General features: G+C 38.7%; 1 protein-coding gene across 1 annotated transcript in view; it reads right to left on the bottom strand.

Moving 5' to 3' along the window:
- KIAA1210 overlaps positions 1-22,774 on the bottom strand; it is a gene marked incomplete at both ends in the record, with an annotated part of 50,502 nt that extends 27,728 nt beyond the window's left edge. The window contains 4 exons of the mRNA XM_079124226.1: positions 5,347-5,502; positions 9,539-9,665; positions 16,031-16,199; positions 22,714-22,774. Of these exons, the coding sequence (XP_078980352.1) occupies positions 5,347-5,502; positions 9,539-9,665; positions 16,031-16,199; positions 22,714-22,774 (513 nt within the window). The remainder of the gene's footprint in view (positions 1-5,346; positions 5,503-9,538; positions 9,666-16,030; positions 16,200-22,713) is intronic.
- Between the last annotated feature and the right edge of the window lie 4,695 nt (positions 22,775-27,469).

Genomic DNA, 27,469 nt, shown 5'->3' with positions numbered 1-27,469 from the left:
ATTGTTCTGGACTTCAGAGATTTTTTGTAAAAAAAATAAAGATGAATTATGGAGCAAGCCATCAGAGGTAACTCAAGAGACACGATGAGAAGGAAGCAACCTTGCAGCAATATAAAATGGCTCTTAATTAGCTGTTATAGTTTGGTTATGGAATATCCCCCAAAGCCTCATGTGTTGAAGTCTTGGTACCCGGCCAGCAGCACTACCAGGAGGTGGTAGATTTTTTGGGAGTTAGGGCCTAGTTGGAAGAGGTGGGTCATTGGGGGTGTGCCTTTGAAGAGCATATTTTGTTCCTGGACCCTTCCTTTTTCTCTTTCTGCTTCTTGTCTGCCATAAGGTGAATAGCTTTGTTCTGCCACATCATCCTCACAGTGATTTTCTGCCTCAGCTCAAGCCCATAGTGATGGGGCTAAGGAACCATGGACTGAAAACTCTGAAACTCTGAGCCCAAATAAATCTTTTCTCCCTTAAGTTGTTCTTCTCAGGTACTTTGTCACAGTAATGAAAAGCTGACTAACACATTTACCATTACAATGGAAACAGCACTAAGAATTCAGAAATAAACCCATTTGTCTATGAACAACTGATTTTCAACAAGAGTGCCAAGGAATTCAGTGGGAAAAGAATAATCTTTTCAACAGTGGTGCTGGGGAAACTGTATCCACATACACAATAATAAAGTTGCACACTTATCTCACACCATACAAAAATTAAGTCAAAATGGACCAAAGACCTATATAAGACCTAAAGCTATAAAACTCTTACAAGAAAACACAGGGGTAAATCTTCATGATCTTAGATCATATAATTAGATGTGACACTAAAAGCATGGATATCAAAAGAACTAATGGACAAAATTAAACTTCATCAAAAAAAGTTTTTAAAGTTGTTCATCACAGAACACCATCAAGAGAGTTAAAAGACAACTCACAGAAGGGAGAAACCACAGTATTTGCAACTCACATATCTGATAAGAGTCTAGTATTCAGAATATACAAAGAACTCTTACAATTCAACAACAAAAAGACAACCCGATTAATAATGGGCAAAGTGCTTGAATAGACATTCCTCCAAAAAGATACACAATGGTTAACAAGCACATGGAGAGCTGCTTAGCATTGTTAGTCACTAGGTAAATTCAATCAAAAGCAGTCAAAACCACAATGAGATACTACTTCACACCCACTAGCATGGCTACAATTTAAAATAAAGGAAATCACAAGTATTATCCAAAATATCGAGAGACTGAAACCCTCATACACTGCTGGTGGGAATGTAATGTAAAGTGATATAGTGCCAGGAAACAGATTGGTGGTTCTTCAAAAAGTTAAATATATAATTGTCATATATTTCACCAATTCCACTCATAGTTATGTACCCCCAAAATTGAAAACAGGTTCAAACAAAAGCTTTTATATGAATGTTCATAATACCATAACAGCACTATTCACAATAGTCAAAAGATGGGTGGGATATATTCTGTATAGTCAATGAATGAATGGTTAAACAGAAAGTAGTGCATCCATACAAGGGCATATTATTTATAAATAAATAGGAATGAAGTTCTGATACATGTTACAATATGGATGAACCTCAAAAACTTGAAAGATGCCAGACACAGAGGCTACATATCATATGATTAAATTTATATGAAATACACAGGACAGGAAAATACAGAAGCAGAAATAAAATGAGTTGTTGTCAGGGGCTAATGGGAGGCAGAAATGGAGAGTCACCACTTAATAAATTCTGTGTGATCTACTGCCCACAATCCCGGACCCCCCAAACTTGAATCCCATACACAATCATACATGTCTGTTCTCTCCATGGGCTCTGACAGCAAGTCTCTCAAACCATCAATTTTAGAGGGAAGCACCTTCCATTTCCCTCTGTATCTTAGTTTGCACTTCCCACTAAATAGAATTTTCAGTGGATTTGTTTCAGAGTCACTCCCACAGGCCAAAACTCTCCACTGATCCAGTGCACAGAAGAGATCACTGGGTCTTGGAGATAGAAAAAAATACAGGGGCTTCTCTAAGTAAGATCAGAAAATAGAACCCTTCTCAAGATGGCTTCTGGTTATGGCACCATGTGAATATGCTGGGAAACGTAGACAACTTGTTCTCCAGTGCCAGTTCACAATGCAAATCACAGGACTCCCATCTGTTCAGACTATATGTTTTCAAAATGCCAGATTCTGCACTTGTGGAGATTACTGGGATTCTCTCTCTTTCACCCATCCCCTTACCAAAAGGGTACTCTCCCTCCCCTGACAAATCACCAAGTGTGTGGTGCTTGGGCACTCTTTCTCTCGTTATTCTAATAGTCCAATTTTGGGGGTCTCACCTAGTCACTGAGTCTCTACTGCTGAACTCCAGAGCTCTCTTATGACTCCCCACCCCAATCTGTACCTACATACCTGTTGTTTTAGTTCTATATCATGTAGAAACAGGAAAGCCCTATGTGCCTCTAACCCATTATCTTGGATCTCCTACCTTTTAAAACATTTTAAAGTGTGCAATTCAGTGGTATTACGTACATTCACAATGTTGTACAGCCATCACCCCTATCTAGTTCCAGAATTTGTTTGGTTCTTTCAAAAGGAAATCCAGCACCTGTTAAATTAATTCAGTAAACTAAGAAGATACAAAATCCACATGCAATAATCAGTAGTTTTTCTATACTCTAATAATGAACTTGAAAAGAAAGAATTCAGGAAAGAAATCTCATTCACAATAGCCCCAAAATAATAAAAGCCTTCGAAATAAACCTAAGAATGTGAAAGAACTCTACGATGAAAATGACAAAAAATACTGAAGAAAGTAATTGAAGAACACACTAGAAGGTGGAAAGACCTCCCATGCTCATGGATTGAGAGAACCAATACTGTTAAAATGTCCATTTTACCTAAAGCAATCTACAGATTCAATGAATCCTCAATGAAATATCAACAACATTCTTCACAGAACTGGAAAAAACAATCCTAAAGTTCATATGGAAGCACAAAAGATCCTGAATAGTCAAAGCAATACAGAGCAAAAAGAGCAATGTTGAAGGCTTCACAATACCTGATTTCAAAACATACTGCAGAGCCATGTTAACAAAAACAGTATGGTATTGACATAAAAATAGACCTCAAATCAAGGAAACAGAATAGAAGACCCAGAAATAAATTCATGCATCTTCAGTCAACTGATTCTCTAGAAAGGTACCAAACACATGCATTGGAGAAAAAACAGCCTCTTCAGCAAACGGAGCTGGGGAGATTGTATATTCACTTGCAGAAGATTGAAACTAGATCCCTCTCTCTTACCCTGTATAAAAATCAACTCAAAATTGATCAAAGGCCTTAATGCAAGATTTGAAACTTCTAGAAAAAAACATAAGAGAAACACTTCAAAATATTGGCAGGTAACAATTTCTTGAATAGGATTCCAATATTTCAGGAAACAAAAACAAGAATTGACAAGTGGGATAACATAAAATTAAAAGGCTTTTCAGCTAAAGAAACAATCAATGGAGAAAAGAGACAATCTACAGAATGGGAGAAAATCTTTTACCTGTTATTAATCTGACAGAATTAATATATAGAATATATAATGAATTAAAAGAAACTTTAAGAAAAAAGTAATCCAGTACAAAATAGGCCAATGACCTGAATAAACACTTCTCAAAAGAAAAAAATACAATTGGCTAATAAGTCTATGAGAACAGTTTTAGCCAGGCAAATGCAAATCAAAACTTCATTGAGATGTGATCTCACCCATCAGACTGGCTATTATCAAGAAAGCAAAAAATAACAATTGCCAGCAAGGATGTGAAGAAAAAGGAATCTTTATATACTATTGATGGGAATGTAAATTATTACAGCCACAATTGAAAACAGTATAGGGGTTCCTCAAAAATCTGAAAGGAGTACTTTCATATGATCAACCGCCCCTAGGTATATACCTAAGGGAATGAAATTATCATACAAAAGAGATACTCAGGTTTATTATGTTATTGCAGCACTATTCACAATAGTCAAGATACAGCCTAGATGAATGGATAAAGAAAATATGATGTATATATACACAATGGAGTATTATTCAACCAAAAAGAAGAATAAAATCTTGTCTTTTGCAGGAAAATGTAGAATGTGTGGAGGACATCATGTTAAGCAAAATAAGTCAGACACAGAAAGATAAGTATTGCATATATTTAAACATAAACAAGATGACCTGAATGTAAGAAAGGGACTATTAGTAACTACAAGAGGCTCATGGGAGTGGGGAGAGAGAGAAGGGGGAGAAATGATGAAGAACAAGAGAGAAGGGAAGGTAGACAGGACCAATTCATGATATATACATGCATGGAAATATCACAGTGAAACTCATTAATTTGTACAATCAATATGTGTTTATAAAAATGGTTAAAAATAATAAAATGGTTAAAATGGTAAATTTGGTATCTGGATCTTTCCACAAAAACTGTTATCTAATTCGATCCTTCCAGTTGAATTTTAGATTGTTCATCCCAACTCATCTGACTCAGTGACACTCTTCCTCTAGTCATAACCTGACTCCATAAATCAATGAGCATCCATCTACCTACTACCAGTTTGTGCTTTAACTTTGGTCCTAACCTAATTTTTTGATATATATAACTGAAGGCTGCTTCTCTTTTAACATCAAGATAAGAGTTTTGTTCTGATTGGTCAATTATCTTTATTATAAATTATGTTTCTGTTTACTTTGTGGTTTCCAAAGTTAAGTGTTCTAAACCCTATATCGCTTCAAAAGCCCTTCCAAGTTCCACAACCAACTAAACTAAACACACATTAATTTGAGAATGGAAGTAAGGATATGGGCAGAATCCATTAATTTTCCAATTCTTGATGGATATTATATTTTTGAGAAACCTAAACATAAGAAATGCATACACTCAGGCTGTCTTATGTTTCAGCTGATTTTTCATATGGATATGTGTCTATCTAACAATGCTACATGTCCTGAATTTTGAGATATATTGTTTGGATTTAAAAGTGTATAGGATTTGCTTCCCTTAAACATGTATATTTTTATTTTGACAAAATAACCAAGAACATCTGTTAACTATTTTTTTCTGACATACTGTCCTCCATTGCTTATGAATTATAATGGTCATTGTTTGGTTTATAGAATTGGATAGGAAATGTAAACCACCATACAAATCAAAAAGTTAAGAATGGCAGTCCCTTCACACAATCAGTCTAACTGTCCCCCTACTGTTTAGCTACAGCAGGAGAAAATAGAAGAACACAAGAATAAATTATGTCTCTGATGGGTTACCATCCCCACAACCTGCCCCTCAGGAGGAGTCTAATACCTTCTTTGCTCCCAAGATCTTGTGTGATGAAGCCTTCATGTGTGGGTTTGGAGGTAGCTCATCATCACCAGAGATTTCTTCCATGTCCTTAGAAATTGTGCCAGAACGGATAAGAGGTGGGCTGATACTGGGCTGGCGTGGGCGCAGTGGAGGGATCTGACAAGGGGGAGAAAGGAAGGGAAAAGTTAGAATGCATGCTGTCCCCTAAGTTACTGGCATTTTCTTGTTCCTTAATTGCTAAAGGACTAAGAAGTATCCCCTCCCCCGCAAAAAAAAAAAAAAAAAAAAAAAAAAAAAAGGAAATGAAAAGAAAACAAATGATAGGCCCAGGAAACAATCCCCTACCCATCTATCTTCACTTCTAGTACCAACTTAAATCAAAGACTAACAGCTTTAGTCTATCCTCTGGGTTGCTGCACACATTTGACAAAGCCCAAAGACAGAAACTTCACATTGCTTGTTTGATCAAAACCGAATACTGCTGTTATCTCATTACAGATGCTAACTACAAATCTTTCTTCATTATGATCTTTGAACTTTGGCCATGCCTTTGGAAGCTCAATTCTTGTAGAGGTGACTCTTTGGGTCATGATCTGGGATTGGCATCCAAACTACTATCCTCACCCTTGTTATTCCAGGAATTGTCTAGACTGGATCTTAACTGTTTGTTCCTTGTCTTAATTCTGTCCATATTGATTTCTCTGGGATTTTTAAAAGAAAATCTATAGACCTAGGACTACAGGAGTAGCTCAGTAGTAGACTACTTGCTTAGCATGTGTGAAGCCCTGGGTTCAATCCCCAGCACAGAGAGAGACAGAGAAGAAGAAAGAAAGGAAGGGAGGGAGGGAGGGTAAAAAGGGAGGAAAGAGGGAAGGAGGGAAGAAGGAAACAGAAAAGAAAGAAAATCTATAGATCTAGTTCTGTTTTCCTCAGGGAATAAAAATTGATCATTCAAATATTCTTATGAGTTCGGCCAACTAACTTAGTTAATCCCAGTTTGAAGATGACGGGACACTTGACTTCAATGCACTGGTACTTGCCAGGGTCCTCTTGATGTGGTTTGGAATCCCTGATTTTATTTTAAACAAATGTGGGATAAGCATCTACAATGTGTCACGCCCAATCCTAGGAGCTGGGCCTACAACAATGAACAAAACAAGATTCTTTCTTTTGTGAAGTTAACATGCTTGTTTCTGTTGTAGGCTCTGCCAGACTCAGGATGTAGAGCCTTCAGACATTGTAGCCAAAGAAAATGGCAACACTGGAGTCTTGCCCAAGTTTTGCCTCTGAGTTACTCCAGATCAGGGTCTCCAGTGCTCCATTATTACTACCAGGTTCTATTGAGGGCTCTTAAGAAGAGGCCAGATTGACCATCTCCAAAACCAGCTCCAATAATAGTAACTATAAATAATGACAATTTTTACTAAAGGTTACAATGTGCCAGTCAAGGGGAGCTCTCCATAGATGTATGTCTTTAAGTTTCACAATTCTTTGCGGTATTTGCTAGCATGGTCTCCATTTCACATAATAAGGATAACAAACTTTGAGAGATGATGTAATTGGCCCAAATTCTCTCATTGGCAGGGCAAGCATTTGAAAGGTCTGTCCAGCTTGATAGCCTGTGTTCTTAACCACGCTAGTCTATGAACTCTAAGAACTGGGAAGGGGAGGTCCCATACTGAAGACCAAGTTTGGGAAGTTAAAAAGCATCAATCAAAAGAGATGGTGCACCTGCCTCTTTAAGAAGAGCCACAGAGGGCAAGTTGGGCCTGAGAATAATATGAAAAATTGCTTTGCGGTCTTGCTTTCTTAAATAACTGAATTTAATTTGATTACATACCAGGAAGATATTAATAATATGCTGCAACATCTTCTTAACTGTGTGTGCTCAGATAAAGAGAACATAAAATGTCTTAGAGAATAATCCAGGAATCTACATTCCTAACACTTCAAAGAGGACATCAGGTAAATATCTGGCAGGGAAAAAAATTGTCTTGGTCTTGATATTTCTAACTCAACTATATATCTAAATTTCCTCTTTCAGAAGCCTCTAGTTGCAGCTGGGTGTGGTGGCACATGCCTGTAATCCCAGTGGCTCAGGAGGCCGAGACAGGAGGATCACAAGTTCAAAGCCAGCCTCAGCAACTTAGGGAGAACCTAAGCAACTCAGAACAATGTCTTTAGATAAAATATATAAAAGGCTGGGGATATGGCTCAATGTTTAAATAACCCTGGGCTCAATTCTAGTACAAAAAAAGCATCTAGTTGCTTTGAATGTCACCTACAATTCACTATGGGGAAGGCCCCTTTCAAGGAACTCACCCCCTTGCCAATTCCATCCTTGTCCCTGCTTCTATGTAGCTACTGGGTGTCAGGAACTTTGACTTAATGCTATCAACTACCCTGCATTTAGGGTTGTCATACTGGCACTTACAGGAAGTTTCCCATGTAGAGGTCAATATGATTGTTAATGACTCAGGACTAATTGACACCCTATGCTGTCTTCAGTCCTGTTTCCCAGGGCAAGGCCTAAGGGAAAGGTCCTAGGCACTGGCCCAAACTAAGCATTAAAGAAAATTTGCCTTTGGGCTATTATGGTTGTAGTTTTCCCCACCTCCTTCATGGTGAGAAGCAATACCCCTAGAACCTTTTTCTCTTAATTTTCACACACACAAAATCACTCTTTAAAAACTGGAATATCTCTGTTATGTGGGTCTCTTGGTTTCTGAGATTAAGAGAGGAGGGGGAAAGGGAGGTATCCAGGAAACAGGTATCTTTTCCCAATATGAGAAATAACCCTATGGCATTTGGTTATGGTCATGAGGTGGCAGAAAGCATAGTTATGGAGTCAAATGAAAACTGGTATTGATATTTATAATTGAAGACCAAAAAGTGCATGGAAGTGACTTCCTGTTATGATGCAAAATGATAACAGTCTACTGACCCTAGGGGCTTTACAACCATAAGGTAGGCACCATTGGTGATTACTTCAGTGTTTTCTTCTCCACTCTTCATGGCTAAAAAACCTAGCAGAACTTCCACACACTGTACAGAAACTATGGCAATTTGTATGGGGACTTATGCAGATTGTCATAAGTAAGTCCTACTTGCTTTTTGCCAAATGCAGATTAATCAGGTCTCCAGAGGAAAATATCTCCTCATGTGGCTTTCCTAGCCAAATGAGAATCTTTAGGCATAATCCCACCCATAACTGAGAGAAAGAGGAGGAAGCTGCTAAGGATCGATGGCCTGGCAACATCTTTGGGCTCCATCTGGGAAATTTCTGAATCAGAGCTCCAGAAGTCTATGACTGAGCAATGGAGGCCTACTATAAGATTAGGATTAGCCAGAAGTAAGAGAAAATCCTATGTACATCTTGCATTTTATTGGAGCAAAAGGTGTATCTTTTCCAAGCAGATGCAAAGAGGTTGGGCATCTTAGAAACTGGGGTAAAGGAAATACCTCGGTTAACACATCTGAGTCAGGTTTCCAAATCTACAACTTATTGTTTAGGTAAGCTTGAATTGTTTCTAAAATTTTTCTGAGTCTTCAATCCTCCCAAGCAATTCTTTGAGGTAGGTATTAATATTATACCCATTGTAGATTAGAAAAGGAAGCCTCAGAGAGGTAACTAGCCCAGAGTCACATAGTAAGTAGCAGAGGGATAAATCAAGCATAGATCTGTCTGTCAGACTTAGCTACCCATGTTTCAAACAATTCCACTCTCTTACCTCAGTGATCTTGGAGCCCGCAACCCAGACTCCACTTCTGGGTACATATCGGGGGACAACTCCAAACATCGCTCCAGATAAAGCTCCATGTACATTACTAGTCCCAATTCTAGGCAGAGTTCTGGAAACATGAGATCTCTGTGGAAGAAAGAAAAAAACTTGGGAGTTAGTATGCTGACATGTAAACAGTGTACTGGAACTGCTAAAATAGTAAAAGTATTTTGGGGGTGTGTAGAGAGAAGTAAATATCATATATTAGCCAACATCATGTGCTGGGCAATAGGTAAGCATGTCATGTTTATACATTTTGTCATTCACTGCTTACAACAGTCCTATGGGATAGAATCAGCTGAGAAACAGAGGCAAATTCCTCCCTCCTTTTGTGGGGAATGGGAAGGGTAGAAGTAAGGAATGGATAAATAATAGTCCTGTTAGGCACTAATACTCAAGTCCACCATTACCTGTAGAGGTCTGCCTCTCTGGGACTCCAAAGAGGGGTGCATTTTGATTGCTGATCTTTCCGTTTCAGGCTCCAACATGAATATGCTATCATGGGATAGGGCTTTGTTTCCCATGTTGCTCTTGATTCTGGACAGAAAGGAAATGTCTTGTAAAGCAGCCCATGGGCCACAGGAACAGAAGACAAATGTATACTCACAGTATGCCCTACCATAGATAACGCAGGAAGAGTGTGGGGATGCATACATAGTGACTCAGAAAGCTGTTTTTAAGATATTAAGTAAAAAAATAAAGAATATCATGGACCTATTTAATATATACACAAATATTGCATACATATATAGTTTATATTCAAAGAAAAAAATCTGGGAGGACATTTCCTCTGAGGAATGGTACTGGGACAGGAGAGGAATTTTCATTTTCTATTTTATGTACTTTTGTATAATTTTAATTTTAAAAATTATAAACATGTCTTTTAAATATAATAGTTTTACTGAGGTATGTGTTACATATCACACAATTCACCCATCTAAAGTATACAGTATAATAGTGGTAGTTATGGGGACTGAAAGGGATGTTATAGATCTTTCACATCCAGCTGCTCCCTAGTGTTTTTCGTTTTGATTTGCTTTTTTAAAAAAATAGCAAAGATCTTCCCAAATGTAAGAGGCTTCCATTTATCAGTTTTTTTTTCCTCTTTCACACAAAGGCTGTGTGATACATCTGTCCTATTTTCAAGTTCATATTATGTACCACCCACTCCTCCTCTCCTCCAGTTTGCTTTTCCATTTGGAAATACACTCTGATTAGGAATGGAGCTGGGTCAATCACAATTATGTGTTAAGACAAATTAAGGGAAATCTAGAAACAAATGAAATCTAAAGGCCTAAAAGACTCCTTTTGGGATGTGGTAATAATGTATTTTATCTTTAAAATTTTAGCCAAAGGCATCACAAGACAAGAAAACTACAGACCAAAATATCTAATAAATATAGACCTAAAATTCTGACTAAAATATTAACAAACTGAATTCAGTAACATGTAAAAATAATTATATGCCATGACAAAGTAGGATTTGCAAGGAATACAAAGTTAGTTTAACATGAAATCTAATGCATGTGATACACTACATCAATAGAATAAAAACAAAATCCACATGATCATTTCAATAGATATAGAAAGAACATTTTAAAACCTGACGCCCTTTTATGATAAGTGTGCTCAAACTTGATAGAGACATTTATGACAAAACCACAGCAAATATCTTACTTGATGGTGAAAGACTGGATGCTTTTTCCCTTAGATCAAGAACACAAGGGTGACTGCTTTTGCTATTTTGACATTGTATTGGGAGTTATAGCCAGGGAAATTAAATTAAAAAATAAAACAAAGGCATCCAGAATATAAAGGAAATTATGTCTATTCACAGATGGCATGATTTTGTAAACAAAAACTCCTAAGGAACTCACTAAAAACTACTAGAACTGATAAATGAATTCAGCAAGGGTACAGGATATAAAATCAGTATACAAAGTTGTATTTTATGTACTTGCAATGAACAATCTGAAAATAAAATTAAGACAATATTTCCATTTATATCAGCATCAAAAAGAATAAAACACTTAGGAATAAATTTAACAAAAGATGTTTAAAATGTACCTTAAAAGTCATAAAACATTGTTGAAATTAATTAAAGAAAGCCTAAATAAATGGAAGGACATCCCATGTTCATGGATTGGAAGGTTTAATCTTGTCGAGATGGCAATACTCCACAAACTGATCTACAAATTCAATGCAATCCCTACTGGAATTCCAGGTGCAAGATAGTGTAGCACTGGCATAAAGGTAGACATATAGATCAATGGAATAGAGTTGAGAGTCCCAACATAAACCCATAATCTATAGTTATTTGGTTTGCAACAAGGGTTCCAAGACCATTCAATGGGAAAAGAATAGTCTTTTCAACAAATTGTTCTGGAGCAACCTGATATCTACATGCAAAAAACATGAAGTTGCACCTATCTATCTCACACCATATATAAGAACTAATTCAGGCTGGGAATGTGTCTGAGCACTTGCCTAGTATGCATCAGGCCCTGCTCACTCCCCAGCACCACACACACACACACACACACACACATACACACACACACCTCAAAATAGACCAATGACTTAAATAAAAGAGCTAGAACTATAGAAGAAAACATAATGGTAAATGTCAAGATGGCAAAACTCCACAAATTGATTGTGAAGATCACGTGTGTGGATTTGGCAATAGATTCTTAGACATGACACCAAAAGCTCAAGAAACAACAACAAAAGTATATAAATGTATTTCATCTAAATTAAAAACATTCGTGTTTCAAAGGTTACTAGCAAGAAAATGAAAAAACAACCTACATAATGGGAAATATACTTGCAAATTATATATCCAACAAGGGATTGGTGTATAGAATATATAACAAACTCTTACTATTAAGAACTCTTACCAGTAATGATACTTATTATTGAATTCTTAAGTAATTCAACAATAAAAATGTAAATAACCAATTAAAATGAAAAATATCTAGAAACTTTTCCCAAAAAATACACAAATTGGTTAACAGGCATGAAAAGGTCTTCAACAATATTTATCAGCAAGGGAATTCAAATCAAAACCACAATGAGATACTATTTCAAAAACACTGGAATGGCTAGAATCAAAGCTTCAGATAATAAGTATTGGCAAGGTCGTGGAGAATTTTGAACCCCCATATATTGCTAATGAGAGTGTAAAATGGTACAATCACTTTTGAAAAATAGTCTGGTGGTCCCTCCAAAGGTTAAGCATATAAGTACCATTTGTTCCACTCCTAGTATATACCCAAGAGAAGTAAAAACATAAATCTATCCCCAAACATGTGCACAAATATTCATAGCAACATTATTCATAATAACCAAAGGGTGGAAACAACCCAAATATCCATCAATTGATAAATGGATAAAATATGATAAATTCATGAAATAGTATACTATTTGGTAGGAAAAGGAACAAGGTTCTGAGGCATGCCAAAACATGGATTAATCTTGAAAACATTATGCAGTGTGAAAGAAACCAGTCAAAACAGGTCAGTTATTGTATCATACCCTTTATGAGAAATGCCCACAATAGACAAATCCACTGAAACAGAAAGCAGACTAGTAGTTGGCAAAAGGTGGAAGGAAATGGATAACTATTGCTAATGGGTACAAGGTTTCTTTGGGGCGTGATAAAATGTTCTAAACTTGGGGAATCACGATGGCTGCACATGTAAAAGGTAGGATTTATAGCATGTGAATTCTATTCCAATACAAAATTTTGAAGCTATTCCTGTTAGGTAGGGAAAATGCATATATGCATATATGCATATCAAAGTTGATATTAAGCATGAAAGGAAGGAAGGGAGAGAAGAGGCAAGAGAAGATGGGACGAAAGGAGAGAGGGGAGGGGGAAGAAGGGAAAAGAAAGTAAGCAGCCTACATGCTACAACATGGATGACCCTTGAAAACACACCAAGTGAAATAAGGATGACCTTTGTATTATTCCACTTATATGAAATGTTGAGAATAAGTATCTTTATAGAAGCAAAAAGTAGGTTAGTGGTTCCTCAGGGATGGGATGAAGGTAGAAGGGAATGGGGACTGAATGAGGTTTCTTCAAGGAAGGATGGAAATGTTTTAAAATTAGATAAAATGAAATTTTTAAACTCAAGTATGCTAAATGCTTATTACCTTTATTACAAGACAATACTTGTAGGTAGGCACTTGTAAAAAAAAAAAACCTGTCTATAAATGGTAACTAGAGAAACAGCTTCTACATTACAGGGTTAACATTAGCCTTGTCACTGTGAGTCTGTCTGGCTGTGAGGCCTGCACACAGGTGTACTTAATCCCTACAAAACTCTGCTACCAAATGGCCCTGGTAATAATGGAACAAACTCTGCTTTACTAAGAGCAGTCCGGAAGAAAAGTGAGGTGACTCTCTAGATTAACACTCAATGGGCATATGTAACTGATCTAGAACTGGAAGAATATTGTTTTCACACATCTATACATACACATATTCTCACTATGCATACGTGTTACTCATTCAGTGCTGCTCTATGACCTGCTGGCTCAAATCAGGCTGAGAATCAGTGTAGCATCTGTGACCTTGCCTTCTCTGTTTTGTGCAGAAAAAACCCATAGAAAATCTCAGGTTACAAAAAGGCTTAGAAATCTCATTTCCATGCTGTGCATCAGCCAGAGTGCAGCTATGGAACTGGACCTACGGTGCCAAGCTCTTCCTGATCAAGAGATGACATTAGTATCAAGTTTTTCAGAAACCAAAACTCTTCCCCAATGAACATATCTAGTGTTCATTGATCTGCTCCCTGGAAGAGAAAGAAAGAAAGAGAGAGAAAGAGAGGAGAGAGAGAGAGAGAGAGAGAGAGAGAAAGAAAGAAAGAAAGAAAGAAAGAAAGAAAGAAAGAAAGAAAGAAAGAAAGAAAGAAAGAAAGAAAGAAAGAAAGAAAGAAAGAAAGAAAGAAAGAAAGAAAGAAAGAAAGAAAGAAAGAAAGAAAGAAACTATAAGTCCAGAGCTAGGGAGATAGCTCAGTCAGTAGAGTGCTTGCCTTACAAACACAAAGCCTCTGGGTTCGAGCCTCAGCACCGCAAAAAAAGAAAAAAAAAACTGTAAGTCCAAACAAAATCAGTCTTAATTAAGAGCAATAAAAAAACATTACGACGGCACCCATTAAGATATCAAATGAACAATGGGATTTGTCCATTCTATCGGATACATTTTAATACAGTCTTGGATATAGATACTGGTTCTATTGTATAGAACAGGAGAAAGCTGGCTGTAGGTCTGGTTATGATTGGTTGTTTCAGTGGATGAAAAATGAAGCTAATCTCCTTAATTTCTCCAGGGTTTCTTCCTTAGCACGTTAGACAAGAGATTGGGGTTGGGGGTGATCTTCAGAACCCAAAGTTATATTCTTTTTATTCATTCATGCTCCTTACAAAGATGAGCTCTCTCTTCCCTTTCTTCCTCCCACTCTCATACACATACATTTATTTTTTTAAAGAATTTTTTTCACAATACCTTTATTTTATTTATTTTTATGTCGTGCTGAGGATGGAATCCAGTGCCTCACACATGCTAGGCAAGTGCTCTAACACAGAGCCCCAGCCCCAGCCCATACACACTTCTTAATGTGGAGAATACATCAGAGAGAATGGATCATTTTGGAGGGGGAAGTACAAGTAAGAGGGGGAGATTGCAGAACTTTAGTAGAGACAGTTCTACTAATTCTCAGAGACAATGAAAATAAACCTCGACACCCCTTCCTCCTCACTGTCTCGTATTTAGCAAGGCCAGTGTTAGCTTTACTTAGATAAATGGTCTATAAAACAATGGTCTACAATGGCACTATTTATGAGAAATGGAAGAGTGTGTCCAAAACCATGTCTTGCACTGGCAAGGCTACCACAAAGTCCTTACTCTGGATCCACTCTAAGGTGTTTCTCATGGAGCCATATGTGTTATCAGGCCATTATGTCACAGAAGTGTTGGAAGGAGGGATCAAGGGTAGCATAACATGGTAGCTAGCTGCCCTACTGCCATCAAGCAAAGCCTTGCAAACATGGCTAGCAGCACTGGTGAGCTCTGTCAGGAGTCCAGGAAGTCTGCAGTTTCAGGCCAGGAGAACAGGCCCAAGTAAAGCTTCACAGAAGGAGATCCAATGGACCCAGGGACAGCTGGGGGTACTAGATGTTCAGATGAAAAAGCACAATAAGATGTTGAAACTGGGGCACTGAAGATAAAAAAAAATTTAATAGGAGTGGCAATAGTAGCTGAGAGTCTTCCACATATACCCTCTGTAATCAGTTAGGCTACGGGGGTGGAGGGAGCAAGGGATTGAGCTTGCTTGCCTGCTTGTATTCTTTTACAACAATGCAGTTATTTTTATGCTAAAGTCCCTCCCCCTCCAGCTCCATGGTTTTACTATCTGGGACTTTAATCATGCATTATGAGATCTGCTCCCCTTGATGAGATTTTCAGCCTAGAGGCCAGGCAAGCAAAACAGTCCAAACTTTCTGAATGACCAAGGCCCTACATATGGTATAAAACAGGCCTCCACTTCCTCACTGGCAGTGGGCCCCACATCTCAAGTTATTGTAACCAGTACAGGAAGGGTTTCTGGATCTGTCTACACCCTCTAAACCAGTGCTCCTGAGGAATGGTGTGTGCGTTGACCATGCTCCAACCCACTGGGATGCTTAACCCAAACAACAAACACACGTGTGCACAGAGAAGAGGCCCCTGGTCACAGCTGCCTTGGCAATGGCTGCAAGCCCGACCACTAGCAGTGCAGAGGCCAAGATTCCCTGAGACCAAAGATCCATTGGTAAATTGCCAAAGGAGGTTCTAGATATAGCTGCCTGCCTTTATGCCACCCCAGCCCCCCTGCTCATCCCCTACCTGAGCTTACCTGTGTTCACCAGTTTCGTCGTCATCAATTTGCTTCAGAGAAGAGGTGTTAATATTGCTGTTGGACAAACTTGGCTTTAAGAGTCTCCCTCCCTGTCCATCATCAGGATCTTTTTTCTTCTTCTTGCCAAAAAAGCTCCGGAAGGCTTTAAATTTGGATTTCTTCTTTCCTGAAATTGAGAAATGGAAGTGAGGCAGAGTGTGATAGAGGAAGGAAAGGTAGGAAAGGAGACAGAGCCTTCATGACAGGAACACTGTTGTCCTAGGTACCCTGTGGATCTCACCCCCAGGGCCCACAGCACCTCTCCTTTGGTTTGTACCTCTCATAGAAACTCAGTAACCAAGAGTTTGAGATGCTGGTAAAAGAAGCAACCCAAACCATAGCTTATGAACTTTGGGCAGCTTCTATCAAAGTCAAACAAGGTATTTACTTGCCTCTCAATTTCAACTATTAATTAAAACACACACTGATATATCCAAATCAATTAGCAATAGTTGAATAACACAGACAGTTGTCAACACACACACATGCACACACACCACTTTCCTTTTCCTAACAACTTCATTTGCGTGAAGGGGTGATTGAACCAATGGAAGGACTTGTCACTTCCCAGACTCCACTCTGGTGGCTGGAGTTACTGCTATCCAGTGGAAGAGCCAAGTTCACATACATGAAAACCACTTTAGAAATCTTAGAAATCCAAGCAGGAACTGATACCACTCAGACTGGGTGCTGAAAAGATGCACACCCAAAGTGTGAGTGTCGTTGACTGGTGCAGTGAATGAACACTTCCTTGAGGAAGGAGTTTGTGAGCAAGGGAGATGTCTGGGAATGAGGAAGAAGCTGACTGTGCAACAACTATGTCAAACTCAGGTAACAAAGGGTTTTTCGAGGTTGTGTGTGTGTGTGTGTGTGTGTGTGTGGACTACTACGTATGTTGTTCAACTATTGCTAATTGCTTTGGATTTATCTACACAGTTGTTGCCCATTGCAAGTGCAGATAAATGAATGTTTGCTCCATCTAGAATAATTACCAGGACAACAGTGAAGAATGTGAGCTTTAAATGTCCCTAAAGCTCTGTCTGCTTGGATTTTCTTTAGTTTCCTACCAAGCATATGTACATATCTATATCAGCAGAAGAGAAGAGGGGAAGAATTAGCTCTTGTTCTCAGTGCAATAATTTACCAACCCAGGTGTCTCATTCCAATATTCAGCAGTCTGGTCTCCGGAAGGCTTCACCAGCATAGCAATGCTGCAGTGCTGGTGAGGGCCTCATATCAGGGTGTTGTCAATGGAGCAGCCATTGTGAAAAGTGTGATGGTATAATGGAAAGCAGCACCAAAGAGTCTGAAAACTCTGGAAACCTAGGCTTGAATCTGGTATCAGTAGGCTCTGTGACTTTACCTTGGGAAGGCACTCAACCCCAATGAGATTCAGGAAAACAAAGGGGTTACACCTGTTCAGCATCCCCCAAAGCCTGTTCAGAGGGATGCACCAAAGGTTTGTTACATGAAAAGGGAATCTGTCATTCAGGTAATCTGAAAAATGTTGAATTAGACAAAGTTCATTGCTTTCCAATAATACTTTGCTGAAACTTCAAAATGCTAATGTATAGCAAGTGCGGATCAGTGAAATAGAGCAAAGGGACCAGGGGATGGGAGGCTTGGAGGGAGGAGCAAGCCCTTGGGAGAAATATTGGCCAAATTATATTGTTAACTAATATGTTACAACAAATCCCATCTTTGTGTACAACTATAATGCACAAACAAAAGCATGGAGAAAAATTAAAATAAAAGAATGAAATAGTGCTTGCATGTATAATGAAGAAGCTGAGCAACAACATGGTCTCCCAAATGCACATAAGCAGAATGTCTGGCAAACGTACTTTGGGAAATGCTACCTAGTGTTCCCTCTAGCTCTGTAATGCTATGACCTATTTTTGTACTCCTAGTCCTGCCTATTAGAAAAGTTTCTTAAGCTGGGCATGGTGGCTCACACCTGTAATCCCAGTGACTCAGGATGCTGAGGCAGGAGGATGGCAAGTATGAGGCCAGCGTCAGCAATTTAACAAGATCCTGTGTCAAAAAAATAATAAAAAGGACTAGGGGTGTAGTTCAGTGGTAGAGTGCCTCTGTGTCCAATCCCCAGTACTGGGAGGAAGAAAAGTCAGTTTTCTCACCTTCAGGGATGCCATTAAATCTAGTTTCCCACCAATCTGTGCAATCCATGCCTCTTTTCTCTGGACACATATAACTTGACTATTAGCACGAGTTTTGCATCTGAATACTCTCTAGTCTGTCCATTCATTCATTCGTCTACTCAAAAATATTTATTAAGGTCAAGCACTTACTATGTTCTGGGTTTCAATGACAAAGGAATAAGATATAGTCCCTATGTCTTAGCTACTGTCCCCACGTCTGTACCCTCTTTAGCATCCCCCTTCACAACTAGCACAGTGCAAGGCATGCGATATCACTCACTCACAAGACAATTGAGTCCAGTGAGGAGTGAAGAATACCCACATATCTTCTCACTCCCCTTGATTGAGATTACTGAATAGAATCATCCTTATGTTTTCTATAATTTAAACACTGGCCCTTAACTGGGGTTGATGTAAATTGTGAATAACATAGGCAAAGAACTTAGCATAAGGTCTGGCATGTAGTAAATGCTTAATAAATGTGAGCTAGTATTAGGAACTCAATAATTACTTGTTTTTTAAGACCAGATTCAATGCTTATCTAGATTATGCATGATTAGAAGCAGAAGCCATCATGGGGTAGGGCAATGAAAGACTGTTCAACTTTTTGCTTGATAATTGTTGCTTACATAATTCATTTTGGATGACCTGGTCAATTTCTAATCAACTAGGAAGCCTATATAGGGTCATGATTGGCCAATTCTACCTAGCAATAGAAAGAACAAAAAATATAAATACAACAACAAATATATATTTTCCCATGTTCCCTCCTTTAATTTTTTCAGAAAAATAAAATACTTTCTATAAGAATACATTAAAATATTTTAAATGATATTTAACCTCACAGAACCACTGTGAGGATTCCATGTGAAAGTTCTTGGAAGTGTATAGCACAGAGTAGGCTGACTCTAAAATCATCTCTGTTATGCTCTTTGGCCTTCTCTCTCAATTACCCCACCTCCAAAAGAGGTTTTATGTAAAATTCTGATTACTATAATGACAATTTCAAAGTTTGGTGCTGGAAAATGTTTCACAACTGACTGTCTGGGGAAAATTCCCTGATCCATATTATTTGCCTATTGGTGCAGAGCAAATACTCCCATGACTAACTTGAAGCTACCCACATGAATTTGAGAAGGAGATGGGCCCCATCTCCCAAACCAGCCTGGACCAGCTCCAACACACTGCAAAGTAATTCCCGCCCAAGGAGGATGAGTTAGGCAGAAGGCCTCTCACAAGCAGAAAGGAGCATGCTACATTTTAGCCTTGGGAGGCACTGCCATTTTCCAAACAGAAGAAACAATATTTATTGATTTCTGATAAGTAGGTATACTCCAGGCCTCCAAAACTTTATGCTCAGAACATAGCATAAAGAATGGTATGAGCATAACCAGAGAAATGAAAACCTGTACCCCATTTGTATACTATGAAACAAAAAAATGAAAATATAAAAAATAGATATGATAGCAAAAGAACAGTTAAAAACTTGGGGTGAGGGGTTGCATTTCATTAAAGATACAGCTTTTATAGTAGGCAAAAAAAAATGGTATGAGCATTCACTAGGTGTGGAAACACAGTGACTATTGCCCCTCCTTGCTTCAAACCCCCAGAATGGAAGAGAGGAGGGCAAATTAGAGAATTTGGGGTTGCAAATCTGCTTCTTATAAACCAGCAAAGACAAAGAAAGGAGAATCAAGAGCCAGTAATGCCATCATTTACAAACACTGAATAGCTGAATAAAATACCTCTAATTACCTCTTCAGACTGTGAAACCAAATTTACCAAACATGACAATGCATAAACAGACAAAATTGTGCAATAATATTTTTATGTTTCTGAATTAAGAAAATGACTCGTGACTTTAGAACTGTAGCAGGTGCTAAAATTGAACATACACATATTCTAATTTTCTCCCAATGTTTCATTCTTTGTTGATAAGGAAAAACTTATTTTCCCACAAGGATTCAAAACACCTTAAGCACCATGTCTTTTTCAAGCATGACCACTAGAAGAAAAGAATGCTTCCATTCCAACTTATGGTGTAGTATGGAAGTCACATAGCTTTGAAGGCAGGGAGTTGGGCAACATAGAGAGAAGGTAACTGCTAAACATGGTGGGTGGGTAGCCTGTTGATCCAGAGTAGTGTGATCACAGCCTTAGTGAACAATCTGTTGCTGTGGCCAGACATAAAACATCAGCTTCAGGAAGTCTAATTCTTCAGCCTGTTTTTTGTTTTTTTCTCCCAGTGCTGGGGATTAAACCCACAGCCCTGAACCTGCTAGGCAAGCACTCTCCCACTAACCTACATCCCAGGCCTCTTCAATTTGCTTTTTATTAGAACACCTCAGTGCTCTCGACTGCAACAGACCCCCAGGTATGGAGATGAGTCCTGATCTCAGCCCTGGAAATGAGATACAAATCTGGGAACAATTACTATTTTAGGTGGGGGTAAGGGTACTGGTGAATGAACCTAGGGGCACTTAACCATGATCCACCCAGCCCTTTGTATTTTTTATTTTGAGAGGGTCTCGCTAGTTGCTCAGAGCCTCACTAAGTTGCTGAGGTTGGGCTTGAACTTGAGATACTCCTGCCTCAGCCTCCTGAGCAGCTGAGATTACATGAGTGTGCCACCACGCCCGGTACTATGTTACTTTTGAAAACAATGACAGAATTCAAGTTGGTTGCCATATACACAAATGCATAAATCAGCCTTTCAAGTTTCTTTTTTAAAGGGTTGCTTTTATACTGCCAGCAGCAGAGCTCTGTAAAGTCTGCCTTTCAAAAACTAATAAAAGCACAAAGGACAGATAGACCTAGATAGCAGGTAGGGATCAAAACTCACATTTGTATTCAGCTGGGTTTATATAAGCCACTTATATACTGGGCATCTTATACCACCATGACGAATAGCAGTCATGGTCAGTGAACCGAAAACTGAGAGCTGACAGTTATCTGGACTTCTCCTATAACAAAGCTATTGACTTCCCTGTCCAAGCCCAAGGACTGTGTATTCCCAAACAGCAAGTAGCTTTCACTATTATCATCCAGTGAGGGCCCGCAATGTGTCACATGCCAGAAAATAGCCCAGAGAAATCACAGCTAAATCCAAAGAAGAAATTGTTGCTTCTGAGTTGTATATTTTCTTATCCACCATGCACATAGGCAGCACATCTGGGTCAAAGTTAGCTTTAAAAATTAGTGCATAATGACCGTATTCTCTTACATTGCTGCTTGTAAAGAAAACATCATTTACCCTGCTTGAAACTAGCCCACATAGTGTATACCAAACTGCAAAGCTGTGAGGCCAGCCTCAGTGTTATTTTACAAGCACCAAGACCAGTGTTCAGGACTAATGAGAAAGAGAATGAGAGAGTAAAGAAAACATTTCTTACTAACCTTTCCTCCCTTCAAACTCCTAGTTGCCATCTTATTCTATGGTCAGCACCAATTAGTTCTAAAAATCTACCTAAATATTTTATCTTGAAAGAATCTTGAGAACAGAGAAAAGGCATTTCCTTAATATCTACTCACCTTCTTTTGTAGACATCTGTCTAGCTCATATCCAAAATGATAGATCCATTGACTTGGTAGTTGGGTCTACTTTGATGAGGAGGCCTTTCATTTATTTACTCATCCATTCATTTATTAAATATTTTGGAGTGCCTGATCACTCTCTCTGAGACTTAATACTAAGCAGGAGTAGCACAGAAATGAAGAAGACCCAAGTCTTGTACTTAAGGATCCGTAACCAGCCTCAGCATCCCTTGACCCACATATTAAGTGAAGTCAGGCCTCCAGGAAGTCACAAGGAGGTTCCAATCTCTCTGTCCTTGAAAAAGTCTTCTGCACCATATACTACTAAAGAAAACTCAGCAAAAAGAAAAAAACAACCTGAAGAACAACCAACGTACTGTTAAATTTAGCTCTGACTTTAAAAGCAATGTCTTACTTTGTGTCTTTTCCTATTGTGTGTGTATATCAAATATTATCACTATTTGTGACTAATATCTCCTTTTCTAGTACTCCATTTATGGTCACCTATCACTCACAGAAGGAACCACAATTTAGACAATGAATACATATCTGTGTATGTTTTGTAAAAGAGAATTTTTGTAAATTGAATCCTATTTAACAGAAGTGTGAGGTGCTATGTTTTGTTTCTATCCACCTTTACTACTAAAACCCCCAATTCCTCCATTTGTTAAACATGGACTACTATCTACCATAAAATCTCAGTTGAAACTGTCAGATCATGGGCTGTTCTGACTGCTTTTTTCCAAAGAAGATTGCAGACAAACCTATAGGCCATCAGAGTTGGAGATGACAGAGAAAAGGTTAGAAAACTGAAAAGTATATATGAAGTAAGTCTAATGTTATTAGAAATTTCATATGAGCTTATTTTCTTATGACTTGGTTCTTTTTCCTAGGAGCTGAGCACAGTAAATCTAGTTCTGGTTATCAAGGTTTTATTGAGTTACTTACCCTCATCACTGGTCTCTACAATTTCTGAACAGCTAGGAATTTCATTTAGTGATTCAGCCATACTAGGCTCACTAAAATAAAATACAGATCAAAAAACAGAAAGATCATTGTTTGATATCCAGGATCAGCAATCATTTCACCCTACTCCTTATCTATCCTTCAGTTAGGTTCTTTTTAAAATATTTTAGTTGTAGATGGACACAATACCTTTATTTTATTTATTTATATGTGGTGCTGAGGATGAAACCCAGTGCCTCACACATGCTAGGCAAGTGCTCTGTCACTGAGCCCCAGCCCCAGGATTCTTAAACTGTTCAAGAAAAGATATACAAATAGAATCATCATTGGGGAGAATTAGACTCTTTTAAAAAGACAATGATTTTGTTAATATGAAATGTACAGAATATACAAATGCATAGACATAGAAAATGCCTTATTTAGGGCTGGGGTGATGTTGCTTTGGGGATGATAGATGAAAAATTACTGCAATTTTCTGGGCTATTGTAATGAACATAGCAGTATCCCTATTCCCTGCCACTAAGGAAGACTTTTTAGATGTTCATAAAATAAACTATCTCTGACCTTTAGGGAAGCCCATACAAAAGGAGCCTGTTACCCAAAAGAGCAGGTCACAGTAGGCTAACGTGGCTCTTGACCCACCACCTTTGGTGTTAGAAGCAAGGAAAATAACCTTTAAAGAGAAAACTGTGAAAGACAAAAGGGAAAACAAAGAGGGCATTGTGACAGCATCTGAACCCTAGAGCACTAATAGAACAATTCAGTCTAACCCTGGACTTTACATGGTCTGAGATTCTTTCCGGCACATTTGCCTTATTTCCCCAACCAAATCCTAAAGGCCCTAAGGACAACATCACCATCAACCCCTCAGCTGGGACATGTGGAACTGTCTCCCTGCAACAAAACACACCAACATCCCCGGGATTTCAACCTCTCTTCCTATTACCACAACAGCTCTCTGTTTCTTGTTAAAGCTAAACTCAAGAGTTATCTGTACTCACTGCGTTAGGGCCTTACTTTGTATTCTCTTCATCACTCTCCATTGAACCAGGTTTCCAAGGCCAACCGCTTCCAAAACCCGTTACCAAAACTGCTCTCGTTAAATTCAGCAGTTACCTGACCTTCTGGCAGCATCTGACTCTCCTTTTGGTCACTCCCCTTTTTTGAATAATTTTATCACTTGTCTTTTGGAACATCACACTCCCCCCAATTTTCCGCCTACCTTATTGGTTGTTCCTTCTCAGTCTCATTTGCTGAATCGTTCGCCTCTCCCTGACTTTGAAATGTTGTATCTTCAAGGCTCTGACCTTGGCCCTCTTCTTTATTTACAATCATTTCCTAGACCAGTCACATTAAACAGCAATGTTAACATTAGCACAATTACGAGCCACATATGTAATTTTAAATTTTCTAGTAGCCACATTTTAAAAAGTAATGATAAAAATAATTCCCCCAAGGGCTGGCTCAGTGGTAGAGTGCTTGCCTGGCATGTATGAGGCACTGGTTTCAATACTCAGCACCACATATAAGTAAATGAATAATGAGCTGGGGTTGTGGCTCAGTAGTAGAGCACTTGCCTAGCATGTGTGAGGCACTGGGTTCAATTCTCAGCACCACAGATAAATAAATGAATAAAATAAAGGTCCATCAACATCTAAAAATATATTTTTAAAAAAGGATAATCCCCCCAAATAGGTGAAATTACTTTTAATAGTATAATTCATTTAGCCCAAAATAACCAAAACATTATTTCTACATTACTGATATAGTTAAGATTCTTTTTTTCATCAGTTGCATCAGCCTCTTACTCAAACTCCTCCTCCCCAAGTCAGTGACTTGTCATTAAGCTCAGAGTAAAAATCTCAGCTCCTTACCATGGGCCTTATTTGATCTGGCGCTATCTCCATTTCCCCACTGACCACCAAGCCTGCTACTCTCCCACTTGGTTCCTAGGCTCCAATACACCAAGACTCTTTGAATCTCAGGATCTTTTTTTTAATGTTTATTTGTTCTTTTTAGTTATAGATCTCAGGATCTTTACATTCACTGTTCCCTGTGCCTGGAGGGCTCTTTCCCAAAACAGTTGTCGGTAGCATTCACACATAAAATGTTACTCCACTCAGAAAGCACTTCCAACTTTGCCCTAGATAGAACACCCCATTTCTCCATCACATTGTCCTTTATCAATGTCTTCACAGCACTTCTCACTACCTGAAATTATATTCTATATTAATAACTTAATTGCTCATTTCTCATCTGTCATGCTACTAGAATATAAACTCCATGAGGGCAGGAGCTTTGTTTATTCTGTTCATCACTGATACTCCCAACACCTAGAATGGAAGTCACAGGATTTACTGGTGAATTTGACGTGCTATGTGAGGGGAAGAGAAAGATATTCTATAAATATTGGTTGAATGAGTGCATAAATTCAATAAAAGAAAGGGAGGTGATCTAAGACCTGCTTCTATAGTCAGCAATAGAAGTAGAAGCATGCTCTAGGAGGCAGAGCAGGACTCATCCTGGTGGAGAAACTCCCTTGTTTCTCAATTTAGCAGGACCTGCACTCTTCTTCAGCCAAGTGGGCCTCACCCCTGGGTGATTCACCTGTGCAGAACATTCTTGGGCTCCTCTCATCTTTGTTGCCTAGAGTATATTCCCAGAAGTCCCAGCCATATGAACCCTGGACGTGGATCTTCATTCAGTTGGGCTAGGCCAGGACCCTCACAGAGGATGAGGAGGAGGAGGAGGTTTCTCTTCCTACTTAACAGCCATCACCACTGACAGAGTTTCTTCTTCTTGTCCTCAGGCTGACCTCACTAAACAGAACTTTGCTTCCTATTACGGTTTGGATCTAGACAGTCCCCCAAAGTCATACGTGCTTAAGGTTTGGTCCCCAGTGCAGCAATGTCCAAAGGTAGAGCATTTTGAAGGTGATTGTATTACACAGGATCTGACCTCATTGTGGATTAATCCATTGGTGGATCCATAGCTCAGTGGGTTTGACAGGGGATGACTTTGTTATGAAAAGCAAGTTTTCTCTTTGCTGTTCACCATGAGCTAAGCATCTTTCCTCTAGTACATGCTTCAATCATGATGTGCTACCTCAATACAGGCCTAAAAGCAACCAGATCAAATGACCACAGACTGAAACTGTGAGCCAAAATAAATCTTTCCTCCTTTAAGTTGGCTTCTCTCAGGTGTATTGTAACAGTGACACAAAGCTAACACACTTTCCAAGTACATCTTCATAGAGGTCTATATTTCTCTCATGTGTCTCATTATTTATGATATTCAGCAAAAACTTTAAGCCCTCTGTAATCTGGTGCTCCCTAAACCTCTCCAGTCTCCCAGCAGCCCACCCCCACTCACATTGCCATGGTCCAGTCACCCAAAATCAGCATCAGCAGTCATTCCCTAACATAGCACGTTCTTCTTTCTCTGTGATCTGTACAGGCTATCTGCTCAGCCTGGAACACCATCCTTTTAATCCCCACATCCTTGAAATCCTACACAATTTTTAAGACCCAGCTCAAATGTTGGCACTTCTGCTCCAGGCTTTTTTTTTTCCTTCTTCCTGTGGGTTCTTTTATTGTTGATACTGTGCGTGTTGTCTTATGAGGTTTTTTGTTTGTTTGTTTGTTTTTGCATCTCTGTGTGTGTATACAGCTTTTAAAAATTTTTTTAGATATACATAACAGTAGACTGTATTTTGACATATTACACATACATGGAGTATAACTTATTCTAATTAGGATCCCATTCTTGTGGGATGATGGTGAGATTTCCTGTGGTATATTCGTATGTGAACATAGGAAGGTTATGTCCTATTCATTCTGCTCTTTCCTATTCCCACCCCCACTCCTTTCCCTTCATCCTCCTTTGTCTAATGCAATGAATTTCTATTCTTCCCCTCCCTACCTTCCCTTGTTGTGTGTTAGCACCCACATATCAGAGAGAATATTCAGCCTTTGGTTTGTTGGGACTGCCTTATTTCACTTAGCATGATATTTTCCAGTTCCATTCATTTACTGGCACTTGCCATCATTTCATTCTTCATTATGGCTGAGTAATATTCCATTGTGTATATGTACCACATTTTCTTTATCCATTCATCTGTTGAAGGGCACCTAGGTTGGTTCCATAGCTTAGCTATTGTGACTTGAGCAGCTATAAACATTGATGTGACTGTGTCACTGTAGTATGCTGATTTTAAGTTTTTTGGGCATAACCTGAGGAGTGGGATGACTGGGTGAAATCGTGGTTCCATTCCAAGTTTTCTGAGGAATCTCCATACTGCTTTTCATAGTGGTCCCACCAGAAATGTATGAGGAGAGTGCCTTGTCTCCCACATCCTCACCAACATTTATATTACTTGCATTTTTGATAATTGCCATTCTGACTGGCTGCTCCAGGCTTTGATCTTTGCCCATACTTTTTCCATAACTGATGTCACCTTGAGAACAGGGACCACATTTTGCTTATCTGAGTATCACAAGTACCTAGCATGGTACTAAGCACAGATAAAGTGCTCATTACATGTATTAGTGGAAGGATGGATGCAGGAGCAAGTAGGGAGGAGTAGTGGTATAATAAATAAGAGACAGTGATAAAAGTGGTCCCCTTGTTTATACACATGGGGACAATTTGATACACTAAGTAGAAAACTTCTCTGCATGAAATCCTATGAAAAAGCTGGTTCACCAAGTAAGGAAAGAAGATAAGCAAGGTTTGGGTT

The sequence above is a fragment of the Sciurus vulgaris genome (genome assembly GCF_902686455.1).
Source record: "Sciurus vulgaris genome assembly, chromosome: X".
In the NCBI taxonomy this organism is placed as follows: Eukaryota; Metazoa; Chordata; class Mammalia; order Rodentia; family Sciuridae; genus Sciurus; species Sciurus vulgaris.
This window is presented reverse-complemented; position numbering and strand designations above follow the sequence as displayed.